This window comes from Propithecus coquereli, unplaced genomic scaffold (genome assembly GCF_000956105.1).
Source record: "Propithecus coquereli isolate 6110/MARCELLA unplaced genomic scaffold, Pcoq_1.0 Scaffold16, whole genome shotgun sequence".
Classification (NCBI taxonomy): domain Eukaryota; kingdom Metazoa; phylum Chordata; class Mammalia; order Primates; family Indriidae; genus Propithecus; species Propithecus coquereli.
Genome location: NW_012140524.1, coordinates 6,837,358 through 6,860,722, shown reverse-complemented (window position 1 = coordinate 6,860,722; position 23,365 = coordinate 6,837,358). Strand labels below are relative to the sequence as shown.

At 36.4% G+C, this 23,365-nt stretch overlaps 1 protein-coding gene across 1 annotated transcript in view; it reads right to left on the bottom strand.

Annotated features, from left to right (window-relative positions):
• The window catches only part of ITPR2 (inositol 1,4,5-trisphosphate receptor, type 2), a 505,193-nt gene that overhangs the window by 87,192 nt on the left and 394,636 nt on the right, over positions 1–23,365 (bottom strand). The window contains exons 48-51 of the mRNA XM_012641030.1: positions 16,895–17,002; positions 11,901–12,093; positions 8,952–9,077; positions 1,646–1,821 (exon numbers count right to left, since the gene is read on the bottom strand). Coding sequence (XP_012496484.1) covers positions 1,646–1,821; positions 8,952–9,077; positions 11,901–12,093; positions 16,895–17,002 — 603 coding nt within the window. The remainder of the gene's footprint in view (positions 1–1,645; positions 1,822–8,951; positions 9,078–11,900; positions 12,094–16,894; positions 17,003–23,365) is intronic.

The window sequence follows — 23,365 nt, the reverse complement described above, 5'->3', positions numbered from 1 at the left end:
ATGTCTTATTGAGGGCCAGTTACCAGTTTTATGAATATTATTTCCTTCTTCAAGTAATACGGTTCAGTATTCAATGTATTTTTTTTTAAAAGCCAAACACATAGGTTTAGAAAAATTTAGATGAATTCATGAAGATTCTATAATTAGCTTGGTTGGTAATATTGCAAAATATGGTTATTTCCAAAGCATTGAAAGTACAAGTTCAGTTCATGTGAACACTTTTCGAATGTTTAAATGTCATCTATTAAGGAAGAGAAAACAGAGTTAGCAGAGAGTGAGGAGTGTAGGTTTATAAATATGAATGTGACAACTTCTGCTCTCAAGAAACTTACAGAAGAGTACATTGGGTGCTTTACAAAATTCTTTACTGATAGACTTCTTTGTATGAATAGTACATTTCCCTTTAAGGACATGATTGAGGATAATCGGTAATTTGGTTGTCTGAATGTTCTAGTTAATTGGGATCTGTCATATCTATCATGTCCAATTTTTAAAGAATTATAATAAAATAGAGGTCACAAACACTGAAACATGGAATTGGCCATGTTAGCTCAGCTTTATAATTCTCAAAAATTTCGCTATTTCATTTATTCATTATCAGTAAATATTTGTCACATATTTTATGTCCAAGATGTCCTAAATGTACAAGAATACGAAGATAATCATTCACTCACTTATTCATTCTCTCTCTCATTAGTTAATTTATTTAAGAAATATTTACTGAGTCCCTGTGAAGTTCTAGACATTGACCAATCATTATGATTTGGAATGGTATAATGTAGGAGAGACAAGCCCTAACTACAGATACTAGACTACAGGACATCATGTTGGAAAGCCAGTAAAAAATAGCAAGTGCTTTAGGTATTCAGCAGACATATAGCAATATTTATTTGCTTACCTGGACATTTGTTATTTCATCAACCTGATGATTTACCTTTTCTTAATATGCCTTGATGGCTCTGTCACGCATAAAGTGGCTAGTCCCCTTAACATTTTATTTCTTGAGTAAAATTATTTCTATAAATGTTATCACTTGCTTTTCGAAATAGTACTCTGGCTTACTTATTCTAAACTTGCCTAACTCAAGCTTAAAGATGCACTGCCTTGTTCTTATATTTCAAAATTTGGTAGAAAAAAATTAATCTCATCTATGCCTTTTATAAGTTTATAGGATTTGTTCACATAAAAAGAGCCCAATTTCATATTTTCTCATAGAGCAACCCTTTTTCTTAGGTCATTTGATAAAAGGTACTCACTTCCAAAATTCTACTGAATATAATTTAATCTTTCCTGGATTATTTGGATGTCACTTTAGGACGTTAACAGTGGCTCAGAGTCATTTTTTCCAATAGCTGCAGGTATAGGATGCAGAAGGCACTAAAATTGGATTGCATTAAATTGATGGCAGAACTGGGTGATGCCCCAAATGTTACCTTCTTAAAACCAATCAATGTTTTTACTTGTAATTTTTTTCTTTCTCTCAAAATTAAATAAAGAATTTACAAATTGTACTCTGGTTAATTTAGATTCACAATAAATTAGAATTCACTGTGTATAAATGATTTAAAAGCATATAGTAACATTTTTATATTTTATACATTTTTAACTAATTCTATAACAGTAAAAAGCTAAGTAAAGTACTTACATTAGCTGCACCAAGAAGTATTAATGTAGGCCCAAGACCTATTGTATATATCGATCTGAGCATTACTGATACAAGAAATGGCCGAATACCCACAGGCTTGGAGAAGAAAAACAACATAGATGTGCAGATCGCAACTGCTATCCAAAGAAGAACCGAGAACAATGGAGAAAGTGTACCTGTAAAATGTGGAAGAAGTTTATTTTTACTGAGAACGAAACTAGAAAATGCTAAAATATTTGCTGCTTTATATGCTACAGGAAGTCGAGCCATAATGCACTGAATTTCAAAACAATCCTACTCTATATTTCGAGGATATATCTTTGAACACACTATTCATTACTATATTTCCAAAAAGCAAGTCTGAGAATTGTTCATTTTTCTTTCATATGGAAGTGATTTGCTAAATATTTTGGATAGACCTATCCCATTTGGGAAACTTAATTCAAAATTTATGATTAATGACCATTAGATGTGCAGCTAAATCATGTGAAATCAGGAACTTTTTCATTGAACTCACACCTCGTCTTGTTTTATTATTGTCAAGTTTCCATATTATAAATTCCTGTGAAGAATCCACTACGTAGAATGCCCAGTCTTTATAAAACACACACAAGCTTTAACCGTTAAAACACACGTATGTGTACAAATGCATATGTATGAGCATGTGTATCTGAAGACACCTCAAGTTCAAAAAAAAAACATTGAGCCATTTAATCATCAAAAAACAAAAGTTCCAAATGTTTTAAAATGAACTCCATTACAAACAAAATGTCTTAGGAACTGCCCTAAAATGAGACTTAAAAATACATTTTCTTAAAAAGAGGTACAATTCGTTGACATGTGCACTGACATGTATTCAAGGAATCCCCCTCTGAAGGTCACGCGGTGCTGCATGGGCAGAAGAAAATTAAGGGGCAACATTCTCGGGCTGACTGGATCAGCTCTGGGACCGCAAACGCGTGTCTATAGGCTGACATAGTCACAGGGGAAACAAAAAAATGAGATTTTCCACTACTTCCTTTGGCAAGTATTCCATAATGGTTCTTATTCTTTGGGCCACACCTCTTTTTATTATTTATAATATTTACTACTGCATGCCATGCAAAACACCTTGAGGGCTTTGATGTACAGAGCTTTCACGCTATCAAAACCCTGCCTCCTTAATTCTGCACAAGCCTTTAGCTCATAGTGGTGCTAACAGATCTCAAAAGTAGGTAGGAAGATCCTGTCAGATGTTAAAAAACAACAAACAAATGAGATAGTGAACAGCATTAGTTTAGATATGTTTATTTTTACCATGTTCTTACTATGTTGTCTCTTAAAGCAAACAATGAGGAAAGAAGGTTGGAAAGAAAGGTTCGATCTTCCCTCTCACCGAATTTATGATCTGAGTAGATTAATTTGGAGATGGGGAAAGAAAAAGTATAAACTTGCATTGAAAGTTACCTTTGATTCCCGTCCTCTGGCAATGCTAACAAAATGGTACCCTATTCACATTTATTACACTGTCAGTTTGGAAGCACTCTATGTCTCCCAAAATACAGCGTGACCTTCAACTGCCTTGATTTCACAGATCTCAAAGAGCCATAGAGAGAACAATGCCTTCAACCTTCTCTCTTGCTCATTGGGACTTGAGACTATCAGAGTATAAGCTCCATAAGGGTGAGGACCTGGGCTTACCACAGTGCCTGTTATGCAGCAACAAATAAGTATCTGTTGATTAAGTAAATGCACAAAAACACACTCTGTGAGTTTGTTTTGAGGAATTAACTAAGTTTCCCGTTATAAATTCCCCAAGTTGTTTACCTTCACTTTTAAGTATACTAAAACTGTCAACATCTTTATATAAACTTTCAGCCAGTCATTCGACTTGTCAATATAATTCATAAGTAATGTCTTGGTGTGACAGTCTTATTCTAGAAGTCCCAGATTCAGCACAGATAGTCACACTGTACTTTGTCATTAATGCCTGATAAGCTAGCCACATCTTCACTATTTTTTCCAGGACAGTATCTGGCTCGCTGAGATTTCCCCTCAATTAAATGAGAAATTATAGCCATGCACTTAAAACTGGGTGTTTGATCCCTTTGTAAAAAGAACTCAGAGAGTGTCTAGCACAGTACCTTGCACATAGTTTAATGCTAAATATGTAGTGTGGAATGAATAAACTATTCCACATATTTATGTTTACTAGCTATTTAAAACACCTATTAATTGATAATAATGTTTATAATTATCTTCTGTAAGAATGATAATATTGGTTTCTTTCTGATGATTCAATGCTAAAAAAAAAAACTGAAATCTCTCTGACAAACTCTAGAGAAGACAGTACAGATTTTCAAAGCAATATTTACCCATTAATGACAGGAAAGGGAGAGTGTTTTCTCTCCTGAACTTTATATTTGTGTCAATTTTATATAATGAACATGTATTATTTTTATAATGGAAAAAATTTTTAGAATTTACCCTATATATCTTTAATTTTTAGAAAGTATGGAGTTTATCTTTTATAAAAGAAAATTCAGACAGCAAAATTGGAAATTTCAATTCACATAATGGAACTCTGCTATCTATGTCATGCTGACTTCATAGTTTACTGTATAGAACATGCTTCTTCTCACTTCCCCATCTCCTGTTCTTCCTCTGCTTCCCACATAGTCTCAAAAGACTTCCTGTTTCCTCTACTTCAGTTCAGTTGGAGTAGACATCCATCCATAAATCCACGCATAATCTTTAGTACTGTACCTTATTCATTTCTTGGTCCCTTAACTAGACCGTGAGCTCCTTAAGACAAGGACAGGTTTACTAATCTTTGTATTTCTAGGGTCTAGCACAGTGCCTGGCATATAGTAGCACTCTATCAATAGTTAAGTTAAATGAATTGAAATCACCTTGAAGAACTTTATTGTCTTTAACACAAAGCATTTGATGGAAAAAAGAATTGCACCCCAAATTTGAATATGATTTTTTAAAAAATTACATGCTGTCTTGGTATAAGCAATTCCCCTGGTATCCGTTTTCTCCACTACCTTGTCTGCCTTCGTCAAATCCAGGCTAGGGATTGTCGGCATGGCAATTTTCAACTTCTGAGTGGACATCTAGGAGATTTCCTGGCATCAACAACTGTGCTATATTACACAACATCTGTACAAGTTTCTTTTTTAGAGAAGCATATGTTAAACAAACAAATAGCCACAAAAACCAATCAACCACAGAAACCAAAACCATAACCTATAACCACAAAAATAACCCCTGGACCCTTGAATAAATTCAAATTGAACCTTCAAAATCTGGCAATGAAAGGAGATTCTCTATCTGCAGCAGAGGGTGGAGGGTGCCCCCAAAACTGGTCCTCTGAGAAGCATCTTCATCTTCCCCTTAAATATCTTCCTTTAGTTATTGTACACCACTACACTGGTTGAAGGGAGACACCACTCTCTCATTTACAATTTAACCCAGATATTCGAACCAGATATTTGGGCACAAGAAACTCCCAGGAGCTCAGGTGTTATCATGCTGGAGAACGTGCTAGGAGATGGCGCACACAGCTCACCCCCTCTGCCAGCCCCTTTGTTCTCACTGCCACATTGGCCTCACTGATTCTGGAGCAGCAGGTATTAGGGTCTGGGTTGGAAAGGGTGGCACATTTTAACCAGGGGTTTTTTTTGGCCCAAGATTTACCAGGTGATTTCATGATCAAATTCTATACCCAGAATCATGGAACTTCAGGGTTGGATAGAATTCTTATATTTATTAATTTTTTTTCTTTTTAAACTTTTCAAAACTCCTTGAGATTTGAGTAACAGTTGCCAAAATAATGTAAAAATTCCCAAATATCCTTCACCTAGATACCCCAAATGTCAATACCTTACATAACCACATTACAATGATCAATATCAGGAAATTAACATTGATAGACCACTTTCATCTAATCTATCTACTCACAGTTGGTCAACGGCCCAATTAGTGTCCTTTTTCTAGACCAGGATCATATCCTAAATTTAGTTGTCATGTGTCTTTAGTCTCTTCTAATTTGGACAGTTCCTTAATCTTTCTTTGTCTTTCATAAGCTTGGCACCTTTGAAGAGTCCTGTCCAATTATCTTGTAAAATGTCCCTCATTTTGAGTTTGTCTGAAATATCCTCAGTTTGTTCATTTTTGGCAAATGATGTTATGTCCTCGGCAATGTACTGTATCAGGAGGCACATGAGGTTGCTGTGTCTCATTGCTGGTAACATTAATGTTAATCCCTTAGTTAAAGTGATTTCTCTTTTTTCACCTTACAGTTACTATTTTGCCATTTGCAATTAATAAGTATATTGTGGGGAGATACTCTAAAACTATGTCATATCCTGTTTCTCATTATATACTTTTTATTAATAGCCACCCATTGATTTTAGCACCTGTTGATAATTCTTCCTACTATGATGTTTGCCAAATGGTGACATTCTATTTCCATCATTCTGTCTACATTGTATTAATTGAAATACAGTTACAAGGAAGAGCTTTCTCTTCTCACTTATCAATATGGGCTCCTGGATTTTTATTTTATTCTATGTGTTATATTACTGTCAATAATTTTTTCTCAAAATTTTTTCATATTTGACCACTGAGAAGCCTTCCAATTTGGATGTTGTGTTCTATAACATATCCCCCTTATTTTTTGAGCACTTCTTGGAGGAATTTTAACCCACCTTTAATCTAATCAATCTTTATATCACTTCAAAGTGCTCCTGGCAAACAGTCATCCTGCCTGTTTAACAAAATCCAGCATCAGAGAACTTTCGTCACCAGCACAGAATTTTCCTTCTCCGGACAGTTCTGATAGCCAAGTGTGCGTATCAGTCTTGGCTCTGTTTCCTCAGCCTTCCTAGCAATGCGTTGTTTTGAGACTGAGGTTTAGAGACTGAGCTCATACTCACCAAAATGTTACCCTTTTTCATAGAATTCATCCAGAACTATAATCAGATGACCCAGACACAGCCTTGGGCTTCCACATTGCAAACATGGCAGTTCATGCCTTCCCTTCCCTCTAAGCACCACAGCTACTCAGATACCCTAAGACTGAGCCTCTACCTTGGTTACTACTGTTAACTTCCATCCAATTGTTTTTCAAGGGTCAAGTTTGCCACTGCACCCGATGATGGGCCACCATGTTTTCCAGTCTTGTGTTTGTTAGTCCTATTTCTTTCTGAGGCTGTAGCCTTACTCCAAATTCTCTTAAATATGTGGTTTCAAGTCCTTGTTCAAGCACCAGTTGCATGAGCAATACCTCGTGAAAGTATTAAAAAATACATATTTCTGGACTCCAGTCCCAAATTATTAGGCAAATATTAAGCCTCTGCTGCTCCATCCATAAGAATTTAGTACTCTATAGGTGTGTCAGGAAGATTAAGTGAAATTATGTTTGTGAAGTGCTTAGAATTTTGCCCGACCCAATCTACATGCTAAACAGCATCAGTTGCTGTTATTACTATCGGTATTACTGTTGTAACTATTATTAGTCAGGCAAGTACTGAAAACATACCAGGTGTTCTGCTCTCTTCTGAATGAGTAAAGGGCAACGGTCCAGAGGGGTGGTGTTTCCCGCCACTATTATATTTCATGTACAATAGGTGGCAGCAGAGGCTATATACATTGGCTCTAATGATCAAGAAAGGGATATCGTGGAAAGGAACTCAGGGACACTTAGGTCCTGTATGAAGGGACACCTGTTATCAACATGCTTCCAACCCATCCACTCACGGAGAAAGGTTCTACATTGGACACAAAGTGTTAGTCTTCTACTTTGAGGTCTGCCATTTTTTAGGCTTTCTGGGCTTCCATCTCTTCCTCTGGCAAATGAGGGCTTGATATTAAATGATTTCCAGAATTGCTTTCATCTCTAAGGCTTTATGCCTCTATTAACCAGGACTCTACAATCTTTTCAGCATTCTGTGTGCAGAAGATACTAATTTATCATTTCATACTGGACTGCCCTCCTCACAAGATGTTGTATTCTTCTGTGTCAACAGTTCATCACTTAAAGGAGACTAAACACAGTGAAGAGAAAGCTGTTTCCACTGCCTGGTGTATTTGCTGCTTCTCCACAATGGATGGCCAAATATTTGCTACATTTTTCACTGTTACCTAACTCACACATCCATTCCATTGCCCAATATTCTTCTTTTATCATTGGCATCACTTCCAAAAAAAGCGGTTATTCATGACCACTGAGAAGACAGCAAAAGTTTAGAACTTTGATATCTATGTTGCCCGTAATGAACCCGTACAAGAGCAAATTCCCCTGGAAGTCCCAATCTCTTCCCTGCCCTCCTCCAGTTCATCTGAAATAGGCTTAAATACCTGTTGCTCTCATCATGTCTTCTTTTTACTAGGCTTCCCCCTACGCTATAAATATTTACTTTGCACCAACAACAAGTAAACTTTACCAAAAGCTTGCCAGGTACTCTTCTAAATGCTTTACCTGTAGCACCTCATTAAATTCTCACAATAATCCCACGAACAGATGAGATACGAAAGCATCTCATGGTTATTAATTGCTGATTTCTCTCATCTTTTCTTTCCATGCCTTTCCAAATTTACTTACCTGATTATATCCCAAGCCTGTAACATATTTTCCCACGCACTTTGCCAAACTTAAACAAAACTTTTCCCAAAGTCCTACCCTTCAGCATATTTCTTCTCTATCTCCCATTTCAGTTAAAATGGTATAATTTTTCTTGTCTTTGCTTTTGTAAAATCTCATGTATTATTAGTTTAATAATATTAATTTCATAGTCAATATCTTTTATTCTATATTATTATATTCTGTCTAATACTGTACATTTTTGAAGCCTGAGATTATTAATATTTAATTCTATTTATTATCCCTGATACAGTATTACAGAATTAAAATTTTATTTTTATTTCCAGACAAGACAGAAAGTGAACAGAAGAAAGTAAAATATAAATGTGACCGTTTAAGGCAATCACAATTAATATTTGGGCACAAAACTCTCCTTCACGTAACTGAGATGATACAGTATAAAATGCATTTGGTCATAATAATTAGGTAGAGATAATAAAATTTTTCATTGCTTCATTTGCTAATACATAATATAGCTCTAGTAACTAGTCTATAAATGCGCTTTTTGAAAAGTAACATTTCTATTGACCATACTTTTCTGCCTACTCTCATACTCTACTTTCAATAAATACAGAAAAATCTATTTAATAGGAATTTAATTATTCTTATTTTGAAGATCTAAATAGTTAAGTTGGAACTTTAAAATATTTATCATTTAAGAAAAAAACAAGCACTTGCCTTCATCTCCATCATCCCCAAATGGGTAGAAAAGAGCAACAGCTAAATTGATGAACACAGCCAGGTTGAAGGAGATGCTCCCCCAAAGAGAAATGTGCCTTGAGAACCAGAACAGGGCAGGGTTATCTAGGAAGGGAGAAGTGCAAGAAAACAGAAAAGAAAAACAAATTTTGGTTTCTACACATGAGGCTTACTAAAATAATGTTCTATTAAATGCATCACTTTTGTAAACTATTATAAAAGTTTATCTAAATAACATTTAATACGACTTATTTTAGAACATTTATTAAAAACAATCAGTACCATAAGGGAGGTTTCTATTTGATTCCTTCTTTCATCCTTTAGCCAGTTTACAGCTAAACCACTATGGAAAGGTGAGTAATTCTGCAGTTACTAAAGGTGGACAGAAAAGGTGATTCTGTAATAATTCTTTCTAATCTATCCCCAGAACAGACTAGGGGGAAGGCAGTTTAGCAGCTGCCTGGGTCCCCTTTCAATGGAATGACATACGTCACTGCACAGTTTGGTAATGTTGATACATTGGTCCCATTCCCATGCCTTAAAGTCAAATAAAAAACCCAAACCCCTAGCACAGACATATCTCTAATGAAAATTTCTATGACACGGTCACAGTTACCTGGAACTCTGAAACCTAATAACATGGCATTGTACTACTTACTGGGAACTAGTGATTTATAATATTAACTACATTTTAAACCTTAATGCTTCCTAAGAACTTGTTGGGTTTGAAACAGCAGAAGACAATGAAAGCTATCATAAGAACTACTAATAAGTGGGAAAGGCTTTGCTGAATATTTTCAGAAAAGGGACTTAGTGTCTGCCATTGCAAATGAATTAGTAAATGTATCTACTGAATACAGTTTACATTAACTGAAAATCAGTTCTTTCCACCTCTGCTAAATAATTGAACAGATAACATAAAGCACAAAAGCTTGAATGGGAGCCAAATTTATTAGCCTGCCCTGGGCACCCACCTGGCCCCTTCAGGTCTTGTCCGTTCTCTAACTTGTAACATCTTAACACCAGAATTAAAATACTTGAGTTAGTCAAGGGGGAAAGGCATATCGATTTTCAAATAGAAATTATAAACTTTCCAGATATAGCCTGTGAATTTCAATCTAGTTCGCTGCTTACTTCCCTTTAGTACATCTTACTTTTCTTCTCTTGGAATGGAACATTCCAACACTGGAATACGCTATCATTAACTATGTCCTTTAACTGACTAACATATCATAAATTGTAAACATCTGCATCTCTATCATTCCTGAATTAGCAGTCCTCATTTTTAAAGGCAGACTTTTCAGACAAAATTAGAAGATATTGATGTGTTTATTTGTAATAACAAATCCTTACTTTATAAATCAACCAAATGAATTAGATTCTGCCTATAACCTCATAATAGGCTGCTTCTAAGTTTTTAAGTAAAATGTACATTGGAAATTATTTGAAGATTTATTTTTTGATAAATGACAAAATGTATTTTATCAAGAAAAAGCACAGACCCCACAGCATTAGTTCATTATTCAATTTACTTTTTTGTCAAGGAAAAATGTAAGTTTTTCAAATGCCCCAAATAAAAAATCATTGAGTCTTCATATGTATTTTGGATACCCAAAATTTTTACTAAATTCCATAAGGCCGTACATGGTAAAATGCTAAGGGACAGAGATTTCTTTCTTGATTTTTTTCCAAACATTCTGCTAAGAAAGCCTGAAAATGCATACCACAATCCTAACCTCAAAGACAGTATTTCTCAAGCTCCATTCAAATTCATAAATCATACCCATTAAAGTACCTCAAAAACTAGAACAATGAAACACTGTTGAATAGAGTTATTAAGAATATATAGGCCGGGCGCGGTGGCTCACGCCTGTAATCCTAGCTCTCTGGGAGGCCGAGGCGGGCGGATTGTTTGAGCTCAGGAGTTTGAAACCAGCCTGAGCAAGAGCGAGATCCTGTCTCTACCAAAAATAGAAAGAAATTAATTGGACAGCTAAAAATATATAGAAAAAATTAGCCGGGCATGGTGGCGCATGCCTGTAGTCCCAGCTACTTGGGAGGCTGAGGCAGAAGGATTGCTTGAGTCCAGGAGTGTGAGGTTGCTGTGAGCTAGGCTGACGCCACGGCACTCTAGCCCGGGCAACACAGTGAGACTCTGTCTCAAAAAAAAAAAAAAAAAAAAGACTATATACCTGCTTGTCTGGAAAACTTCTCCAAAAGACAGAAAAGACCTACCCAACAGTTTCCCCCATCAATTTTTGTTAAAATGCTATCTCTTATCTGGGAAAATAAACTAAACTTTATTTAAATTTTTTAAATTTACAATTTTGAAATTCAGCATTTCCAAATAGATTTGAGACCTACGATACAAGTAAAGGGAACTGTATTAAGCTGATTCTTAACTGTAAAATTATAACATTACTCTATTTAAATACAAGTATTACAAAATGTGTAGCTTGTTTGGTCTGGGGAGGTAAAGATACGTTAAAAGAATCACTCTCAGAAAATCATTAAACCATCTACTCAATCATAGGACAACAGAGGAAGAGCATCTGGTGCAGATGTCTCTCCACCCTATTCACTGATTGTTAAGGCCAGTCAGGGCCCATTCATGGACTTCAAACCAGCAGCTGTTCAACAGTTGAAACATACAGCTGCGACCCTGCAATTCATGATATTTATTTAAAAAATAGGATCATCACTAAAAGATGATCTAATTAGTCCAGGCTTTCTGTTTTCATTAAGCTGCAGGTGTCTCGGCTCTAGTCGTAGACTAAGCTGATGCTCTTAAGCCTACAAGTGATTTCAGTAACAGCAGACTGGCAAGAAATTAAAAAACAGCTTAAATGAATTGCCATCACGTGTTCCAAAATGCCAATTTATCTGCCATTATGCACAAAACTAACCCTTTCGGTTTATTGTACTTACTCCTGATTTTCTTCTGCCACTTCATTTCATTGTAGAGATCTTCTGTTTGCTGGAAAAAGTCATTCACTTTACTCCCTTGCTCATCCCTTTCAGTTGTATTGAACACACGGCACTTGGATTCTCGAGTGAGATATTCACATATGTTGGGAACAGGAAAAACTATTTGCTCCATAGTCCTATCATGTCGAACAATCTGAAATCATTAATTCACATTCATTTTTAGCCTTCTGGACACCTTGATCTTAAGAGTATTTTTTCTTCTTAGCATGAGTTTATCGATGACATTTTGTAAGTTCAGTTGTAAAAAATACGCCAGCTTGCAATATCTAAAATAGTCCTTGACTGTTTTTTCTCTTTAAATAGAATAAATTAATTGACTGATATATCATAAACACTATACCTTGTTACAAATAACAAAAACTAAAATCTTTCTTTCTGTACTGATCTGTGGCCTGTTAGGAACAGGGCCGCACAGCAAGAGGTGAGCAAGCGAAGCTTCCTCTATATTTACAGCCGCTCCCCACTGTTCACATCACCACATAAGCTCCACCTCCCGCCAGATCAGCGGCAGCGTTAGATTCTCACAGGAGCGAGAACCCTACTGTAAACTGCACATGTGAGGATCTAGATTGCGCGCTCCTTGTGAGAATCTAATGCAGATGATCTGAGGCGGAGCTGAGGTGGTGATGCTAGCACTGGGGAGTGGCTGCAAATACAGATTATCATTAGCAGAGAGGCTTGACTGCATAATAAATGTAATGCGCTTGAATCATCCCGAAACCATCCTCCTCATACTCCCCTGGCTCCATTGTCTTCCATGAAACCAGTCCCTGGTGCCAAAAAAGGTTGGGGACCATTGCTTTGTATCATTAAAATGGTCTCCTATTCACGGCAAAACATATTTTTGTAAGTATAATATCCATTTAAACATATACCCATATGTAAGTATGCATCATTTTGAACCTCCCTTATTTGTTATTTGTGACCATTTAACTTTAGACAAAAACCAGACTGAATATTTTCATATAGCTTCACCATGTAACAAGGGTTTATATAGCCTAAATTTTAAGGTTCATATTTATATACAGTGTCTAGTCCTCAGGAATTAATAAGGATTGGTCTAAGCCAGAAGAGTAATTCTATTTCCCCCGCCACTGACTGGTGTGGTGGTGGGCATGCAACCTGGTTCTGGAAAATGAGGCATAAAGAGAAATCTCCTGGGGGAGCTTCCAGGAAAGAGTTTGCTTCCTAGTAAAGGCAGAGCCACAGATAGACACAAAATAACAAAAACTGAAATGCACAAAACACAAGTTCTTTTTTGCCTGTACCCTCTTTCTTCTTCCTTAGGACAAAAGGTACTATAAAAGTGTGATGCTTGAAACTTTGACAGCTGTTTTGGAACCATGAGATGACATATCACCAGCATGGTAAGGAACCTGGCAGAAAGTGGGACAGGCCTGTGTGTCTGAAGACATCACTGAGTCACTGAATCAATTATAGAACTACTGGTACCTCCAGACTTCCCATAAGATAATAAAATATTTTTATTATTTCAACAATTGTCAGTCTAGTGGTCTATTAAACTTGTAACTAAATGTATCCTAAATGATATGTTATATATTCAAACTACATACTAGAATACTGTCATAAAACAAATAAGATGAAATTTAGTAGTGGTAAATAAAACTTCCTGTACATAGGTTAAAAAATTAACTGTACAAAATAATTGGACATATTTGATATGAAAGACAACCATACGGAAAAAAAGGTTTGATCCAATAGTGTTGAATATTTAAAAAAAAGTCTCACCATGCATTAAAGAAATAGTATCTTGATGATTATAAGCCAAGCTACTCAGTCCCTTTATGAAACATCACGTTTGATTCTAGTTGTCACATTTTACAAAGGGCATTGACAAACTGGAGGGATTAATAAAGGAAATGGAAATGTGCTAGCTGAAAAAACCCAAATATGGATAATTTTTCAATATATTTATTCAACAAATGTCTATTCAGTCCTAGATGCGGCACTTTGGGGAATTCAATGTGATAAAACAAGAATCCCAATCTAGAAGAGCTTGCAGTTTAGTAATCATGATGGTTCTTCAAATATTAGAGCCAAACTCTCATGTTGAGAGATGAGCAAATGTTCTGAACAGTGGGTGAACACTAAAGTAGGCTAATGTGAACTCTTTAGCTTTAAAACATTTCTCGTTATTAGTTGTTTAAAATTGGATCAGTTTCCTCCTGAAGGAGTGAGATCTCTACCACAGGAAGAATTTAAAGTAGAAGCGGATCACTACTGGGCAATTCTTTCTTGGAGAGGGGATTAGACACACGGCCCTTCCTATTTCCCAGGGTCTTTAAGTCTACAACTTACAGACAAACTGTTATTCCCGACAATATTAATTATTGTGGTTACGTTCCAGGCAGTGTTCAGTTTTGGAAATACAAAGATGATGGGGACCAGTCCCTGCCTCAAGTAAGGGATAAGTGACATACATGATGCTAACAGTATTCCAATGTGATAAATAGTGAACTAAAAGAATGACTAAACTTCTGTAGAAGCATACCCAGTGGGATGAGATTGATGGGTGCCTGGAGGAAGGAGGGGAGGCTTCTCTGAGAAGGTCATATGAGCTGGGTTTGGGATGAGCCTGAGAACTGGTTAACGAGAAGAATTTAGATCATCAGCACAGACCACTCCTTTGAAATCTGGACTTCTACATCCAACTTCATGGATGTTTCAGAGTCCTCTCAAATTCAATCTATCCAAGAATGAACAAATAATTTTCTTCTACTTTTTAACTGCCAAACTTCACTCTCTTCTTAGAATTTCCATGATACCAACTTCTTTCCATTTATTCAAACCAGTAGCCCAGAGGACATTCTTTTCCACACCATTTTTTAAAACTTTACATGTGTAATCCAACTTCAAGCCCTGTTAGTATGTCTAGATATATATTTCTGTATATAAAAATGTATCTCTATATATGTATATGTATGTGTGCTATCTGTGTATGTGTATGCATGTATTTTCCTGTACAGCCATCGTTAATACGACCATCTCTCACGTTTGCTGTTATACCCTCCATCTAATCTACCTGTATTCTCCACCCCATTCTCTTTTTTATTCCTTTCTCCAAACAACGACCAGAGTGATATTTTGAAAAGAGTCATTCTCTTCCTAGGTTCTTTCACACCTTCCCTTCATTTATGTTCTTCTATCTGAAATCCCCTGCCTGGAAGACAATCTTGTATTCAGTCTTTAATAAATTCTTTTTTTTTTTTTTTGAGACAGAGTCTCTGTTGTCCGGGCTAGAGTGCCACGGCATCATCCTAGCTCACAGCAACCTCAAACTCCTGGGCTTAAGCGATCCTTCTGCCTCAGCCTCCCGAGTAGCTGGAACTACAGGCATTCACCACCATGACTGGCTAATTTTTTCTATATATGTTTAGTTGTCCAGCTAATTTCTTTCTATTTTTTAGTAGAGATGGGTCTCGCTCTTGCTCAGGCTAGTCTCGAACTCCTGAGCTCCAACGATCTACCAACCTCAGCCTCCTAGAGTGCTAGGATTACAGGTGTGAGCCACCGCACCCAGCCTTAATAAATTCTTAATGGCAACATTCCCTGTGAAATCTATCCTGAAATTTCTCAGGCACAACTAATTACTGTTTTCTCTACATTTCCTTGGCCCTTTGTTTATACACTTACTCACTTCTATATATGTGAATTAGTAGAGAGTAAGTGCTCAGTAAACATTTACTGAATTTATGTATTTACAACTGAATCTCTCCTCAATGCTGGAAATCAATAAAACCACCTAAAACAACAGCCCCCTGTCTCATAGGTATTAACTAAACCCCGCTCCCTGGCCTGCCACTCTACCTGCTATTCCCTGTCTCTTCTGATCTCCTAGATTTGCACTCTGACCTCTGGGACCTTCTTTAGGACTTCTGTGGCTTGATGATCTATTTGTGTCAACTTCTCCAGCTTCCTGACCCTGCCAGCCTCCCAATTTCTCAGCACCTGATTCAGTGAGCAGTGTTTTTGCTGCTGGTCCAGCTCATGGGTTCCACTGAGTCCATCTGACACCAAAGCTCTGGTACTATTCGTGTTTAAAAATGTGAGCAAGGGTTCTGTTTTCTGACACAAGATAATAATGCTCATTATTCCCATGGTTTGGCAATAATAAACAATAAGGTATAGGGATGATATATCCTGAGAGTAAACAGCAGTGATGCCCATCACGCACTCTGCTGAGAACTAAGAAATATCTGCCAAAATGAATGAATGTATGAACGTAAATTAGGAGTGACAAGCGTCAACTGCTCTGCTCACTTCTGCCTGATTAGCTCTGCCAACTAGTGTCAAAATGATACCATAGCTAGTAAATGACAGCCAGCTGGGTCTCAGAACACATGATGGTAAGTCCATTTTGACTCCTGAACTGCCACTGGCCATTAAATAAGGTCTCATTTATGGGGGTTGGGGGGGCTAATTACTGCATACTGGATATGGAAACTGTTAAAACCATTCCAAGGTTATGCTAGTAACATGAAACCTTTATTTGTGCCTTCCAATGTTGTCTACACTTTTGAATAGAGATCTCTACTTTAATAAGCCTTCCACAGTTTTTAAAAAGAAACCTTTTCTCAAATGATGGCTTCTATTATAATAATCCTATCTCTAAAACACCACTGTTCTGCAGTAATCACTTCTATGACCAGAAGAAAAAAAACAAAAAATAACTCTATTAATTACAAAAAATTTACATATATAGTTTTGGTAAAAAAAAAAAAAGACAACTTTGAAAAATGTGCACCTCAATGTCTTATAGATAACTCCTCACTCATCTTTTAGTATATACTTTTTAGTTTAAATCACTCAATTCTGCTTCACTGTTCTAGAAAAAAATTATGAAAATGTTCTAAAGTAGAAAATGAACATATCTTCTCACAGTTGGTCCCTTTCAAGAGATAATAGATGGTTACCTCAATCTGTGCAGTGTGGTTGGCATAATACTTTAAGGCTTCATCTCCTTCGTCTGGATCCGATCCTGGTTTGAGCATCTGCTGCAACAGTTTGTTGTGGCGCGCCAACTAGGGAGAAGGAAAAGGTAAAGGTTTTAGGTCTCTTCTTCCCCTTTCCTGGGGTTGAACTTTCAAATTACTTTGTCCGCTTGTACACTTAGCCTTACAGTCCTGGAGTTAATGGCAATCAGTTATAGTTCAAGAAAGCATGTCTATATTTGAAAGGCATAAATAATGAAATCACAAGGATTAGCTATTAATATTTGTTGATTAAATTTATATCTTCAATAACATAAGACTGCACCAGGAAGAAATAGTGATATATAATTGATATTCCCTATTATAAATTTAAATTACACGCACATATACGACAACTTGATCAATAGTGCAATAGATCAGTGGGTAGTAGGTAGTGAAAACAATATAAATAGTAGCTTTCTATATGCACATAAATAGGTATCTGTATTTCAGAAGAGTTCCTCTTATGACATCTAATCAAAGCTCTACATTAGTAGTTTGAACTAAAGGCCTATGTTTCTGCAACTTGGTATGTCAACATTGGTGCTTTATGGGTATAGACTTCAATTTTATTGGAATTGAAATTGGGCATTTAAAGAATAAAAATTTCATCATAAATTATTTTAAACTGCTGGCGGTAGAAGTGATCTTTCTCATTTGAATGTCCATGGAAATTGTTGGCTAGTTCTCTCACTTTATAGATAATTAATACATATTGCCTTCAGATGTCTCTTTTATGGTTGTCATGAACAATTTCTGAAACTCTGCAATGTCTTTAACCTTTCAAATATTCTGTTAATGCCTCAAGTTCCCTGAGGGCTTCTAGTGACAAAGACTCTGCCATGCATTAATAATTCTTTTACTCCTAGCACAGAGCTTGCCTCCGACTCCGTGCCAGGCACTATGTTAAGCACTCTAAGTACATGATCTTGTTTGATCTTACTAAGAAATCCTGGGGTAGGCACTCTTCTTATCTCTATTTTACAGATGAGGAGACAGAAGCATGGAGAGTATGAGGAACTTGTTTGCGATAACATAGCTAGAAAATAGTAGAGCCAGAATTAAACCCAGGCAGTATGGCTACAGAGTCTGTATTTTAGCAACATTATAGAGCAATAACTGTCTCCTATTATTCATGAGATCTTAATACAAATTGTGATTATAAAGAATGGAGATAAATTTTAAACAATAATCCAGACTGTATAAAACCAAATTAACATTATCCTTGTAAGTGACAACCTGGTACGTTAAATATTCATTCCATTGATTCTGCTGTAGAGAAAATCATTTTTGAAACTATTATTTTGGAATGGGCTTTCAGGGTCTCATTTATAAATCACTCAAGAAAACCATTTCCTGTTTTATATTTGCATTTTATTTTCAACTAAATGTGAATTATACAGATTTTTTTTTTTTTTGAGACAGGGTCTCCCTCTGTCACCTGGGCTGGAGGGCAGTGGCATCATCTTAGCTCACTGTGACCTTAAACTCCTGGGCTGAAGTGATCCTCTTTCTTCAGCCCCCCGAGTAGCTGGGACTATAGGCGTGTGTCACTATGCCTGGCTAATTTTTTATTTTTTGTAGAGACAAGGGTCTTGCTCTTGTTCAGGCTGATCTCAAACTCCTGACCTCAAGCAATCCTCCCACCTCAGCCTCCCAAAGTGCTAGGATTATAGGCATTAGCCACTGTGCCTGGCCAAATTATACAGATTTTTATTACAAACCGTAGTCATAAAACTTGTGACTTGTAGGTATTTCTAAAAATCTAAAAAGTTTCAAAGAATAAAACTATTTAACATTTAGGCACATTAGCATGTTTTAAGAAGTGGCAAGAAGTAGACAGTTCTTGAAGGTAAAACTGACATGATTTGTTTACAGATTGGATCTGGGGCACAAGAGAAAGAGAAAAATTAACAATAACTCCAAAATTTCACCCAAGAAACAAAAAGGTTGGAAATGCCATTTACTAAGGAAAAATGCAAAAGGAGCACACTTAGGGGGAAAAAATAAGGACTTTGGACACATGAAGCTTTAAAAATTATCCAAGAGGAGATGAGGAGCAAGCTGTTAGATATGTTTGTCAAGAGTTCAGGGCAGAGGTTGGGGCTGGAGCTGTACATTTGAGAGTCATCAGTACATGGCTGATATTTAAAATCATGAGTCTTAATGAGATTACCTGAAAGTGAGTATAGACAGAAAAAATAGGTCCACAGAACTCCAGCAGAGGTTAGGAAGATGAAAGACATCAGCAAAGAAGACTGAGGGTGTTGGTTAAGCAAGGTAGGAACAAAAGCAGTGCAATCAGGTGTCATGGCAGCCAAGTGAAGGAAGACGTTCAAGATGCAAAGTGATCACTCTGCATCAAATGCTGCTGAGAAGTCAAATCAAATGAGGACTGGGAGATGTCATTCGGTTTAGAAATTTGGAAATCATGGTTAAGCTTGACAGCAGTATCAGTATGTTTAGGAAGTACTGGAGAGCAAAGATTAATTGCAGTGAGTTTAAACAAGAATGGGAGGAGAGGCATAAACGATAAGTGTGAGTATAGGCAACTCTTGAGGACTGTTGCTGTAGGGAGAAGCCAAGAAATAGGACAGTATCTGGATAAAAAGGCAGGGTAAAATGGTGATTTTCTAAAATGCAGGAAATGCAACACCATGTTTGTTTGATTTTGAGAGAAAGGGAACATCTGCCAGCTAGAGCAACATCTTGACTAGGTGAAAGTGGAATGATCCAGTACATTGGTAGAAGGATTTGCCTTAGAAACAAATTCACCATCAGTGTCAGCAGAGAATATGGGCACAGATTTAGGAGTTTGGGTAGTTGTGATTCTGGGAACACAGGAAGTTCTTTTCTAGTTACTTTTATCTTCTTAGTGAACTAGGAAGCTGCTAATGAGGATGAGAGAGGAGGTGTTGGATATTTGATGAAGAGAAGCTATGAAACAGCGAGGGCAAGTGAATGGACTTGGTAAATATAATAGGATTGCCAGGAAGCCTTTATGTCATGGTCAAAGTGAGGCCAGCAAACACGTTTGTGTTTTCTTCTCCAGCAATGCTCAACTGTCTGGGTGCAGACGTAGAGTAGGCAGAGAGTTGTAATTAATGAGACTTGCCGTTTTGTTGGGTGAGGTCAACAACACACAAAAAAGAGGTACGTGGAGATTAAGGGTTTACACAAGGAATTTAAATGGAACCATGGAATCTAAGCTGGATGAAGAAGAAAGTGAAGCCACAAGGGATAATGAAAAGGTTGCAGGATCGATGAATTACAGCTTCTAACATAGTTTAAAAATAAAATGTGTTGGAGCTGGGGTGCTAGAAGTCAGAGTGGGATATTTGAAATGGAGCTAATTGAGACAGTGCAGGTGCAGTGACCAGTGATGACCAGGTTTTAGGTGTGCCCACGTGTCTATCATATAACTGCTTCTCACATCTCCTCCACTACCCTGGTCCCAGCCACCATCTTCTCTCACCCAGAGCAGTGCAATGGCCTTCTAATTGGTCTCCCCGCTCCCCTTGTTCCCCAGAGTCTAGCTTAATACAGGAGCCAGAGCGATCCTTTCAGTCAGACCATGTCTCTCTTCTGCTTGGAACCTCCAATGGCTGCCACCTCACTTAGCAGCAGAGCTACGTTCTCACTTGTTGGTCTTTTATTCACTCTCTCTCCCTACAGAAAGTAACCTTATATTCTTATAGGATGGATTTTCACTTGTTTTCTTCACTGCTATATTTCTAAGGCTTGGAACACATAGTAGGTGCTCAATACATATTTATTTAATCAACTGAATTTAAACATCAGAATTCTTTAAGTCTTAAATATGCGATAGCTTCCCAAGGTGAGATAGTAATTTGAATAATTTCCCAATAGTTTTTTAATTAACAAGCTTTGACTTCTTTATGATCACTTTATAGGGTCAAAAATTGCTATAACTATTTTAAGAAATGAATAATGTTATTTTATGTGAATTAATAGTGAAAAACCCTATACAAATATTTTCTAGTTAGTGTATCTTGCTTTGCACAAACATTTTAAGGCTTCTCTCCTCCCCATAGTCTTAATGAGATGATTCTGCATTTGTCTTGTTTTATTGCAAAAAAGAGGCATTCTATTATAAAAGGCACTAAAAAAATTAAACAACTAGGCCTCCCTTCACATGTCCAAAGTGTTAGAACAATATTTTCATTCATGATTATATAACTAATCTATACACCTCTTGGAAAATTTGAAATAAATTTTTAAAAAGTAATAAAAACCAAATAGAGCTAATTGCACTATTTTTTTCTACCTGGGCACCTTTTATATTTCTTGTGACTGAGGGCCTTTCCTCACCAAGCAGCCTGGTTTGCTTTTCCCTGTTCCATGTTCAGATAGTGCCCTGCACATATCTATATAACGAAATCTCTCATGTTGTATCTTAGTAACTATTATTTCTCTCCAGTGGGCTGTGACATTCTTAAAAAAAAGGCCTGGTCTTATTCATCTCTGTATTCTCAAAGCCCAAAACTGAACTTGGTACATAAAACAGACTCAGTGAAGAAATGGGTTAATAAATGACATACATTCATGTGTTTAAATGGGCAAGGACTCAAGTCTCAATGAATTTTCTCTCTGTTTCCTCCTCTATAAAGAGGAAGGGCAAAGAAATCAGAAATTATTAATGAGATGATGGTACAAATTCCAGTGTTTGCAGAAATAAGGCATTTTAATATTTTTCATCATTTCATAGTTATTTATGGACTCATACTATACTCACATTTTCTTGTTTCATAGTTATTTATATACTTATATGTACATAAATATTTACATATTTTTGTACATGTTTATCACATATCTTCTGATAGATTGTAAGCTATTTGGAGAAAGGGACTGTGTATTCATAAATGTTGACTGGAACCCTATATGATAAAGCAAGGGTAATATCCTTATTATATAGGCAAAATATAAAATAATTAAGGAATATCTCAATGACTCTGAAATGCACAAAAATGACTGATATCAATATAGAACTTTCTTGGTACAAATTAACAGTTCACTAAAAGCACAGTACAATATCTCAGAGAACAATTAACATATGCTCAATAGTTTTTAAAAGATTTACTCTCCTATGTATGCAATTCTATTAAAAATTCTGTAGAATGACAGCACTGTCAACGAAAGACATTCAGTTGCCTCAGTTATGGGCTCTTTAGCCATATTTTGTCTACTATACCCTAGCAGGTACCCCTTTATATGACTTCAAAAAAAAAAAAAAGCCAGCATCCAAAGAAGCAATAGCAACCTGAGCAATATAGTGAGACCCCGTCTCTACATAAACAGAAAACTTAGCTAGGTGTGGTGGCGGACGCCTGTAATCCCAGTTACCTGGGAGGCTGAAGCAGGAGGATCGCTTGAGCTCAGGAATTTGAGGTTGCAATGAGTTATGATGACACCACTACACTCCAGCCTGAGCAACAGAGCAAGATCCTATCTTAAAAAACAAAACAAAAAAAAAAACCAAAAACACAAAGAAGCAATAGCACTAGTAACTATTATGTGCTTTGGAAACCAAAGATAAAAATGCTTGGTAAGTTTCTAGACAAGTATGGCATATCTGTGGGGAGTTGTCACAGTAAGAAATCTAATTTAAATTCTAATTAAAAACTGAAGAATAGCTAATGAAGATATTCAAGGACAGCCGTCTCAAGATATCCAACTTTACCATTGACAGAAACTCTCACAATAGGACTTGAAATTAGCTGATGTCACTATACAACATGGTCCAGAAAACCAACCAACAATCAATATTAGTAATAATGAGAGTTTGAACCTGGGCAACTGCACTGAATGTTAAAAGGGAGTAATGCTATAGGTGAGAAACCTCAGAGTCCTAGAAACACTTGCAATCCACAACAATTGTTATGAACCAAAATAGTAGCAATTGTTTTATATATGGTATGGAAATGGTGCCTATCTACTTAGTGTGAGATGTCAAAAGAATTTTACCAATAAAGAACACTTACATCAGGTCGTTATTACAAATAGGAACACCAGGCCTGCGATAATTTATCACACATCATAATATTAAAGTTTTACAACAAAATGCAATATAACACAGGGACAGATACAGTATATGCATATGTTAGTGAGAAAGAGATCCATAGAATTGGTGGATATTTAGTCTTATGAAAGAATGAAGGTATATTCCCCACGGGGAAATACTATCGAGAAGGCCTAGAGATTCTTTCATGATGTGTTGGAAAAAAATCATGCACCTCATTATTAATCATGACATATCTGTGATTTAGTTAAATATAGAAGCAAATGCTAAATAAAAATAAAACCATGTATATGTATATATTCATAAAATGCATACACACACAAAAATATAAACATTATACCTAAACACACATAACTTGCAGCAGGATCTTTGAG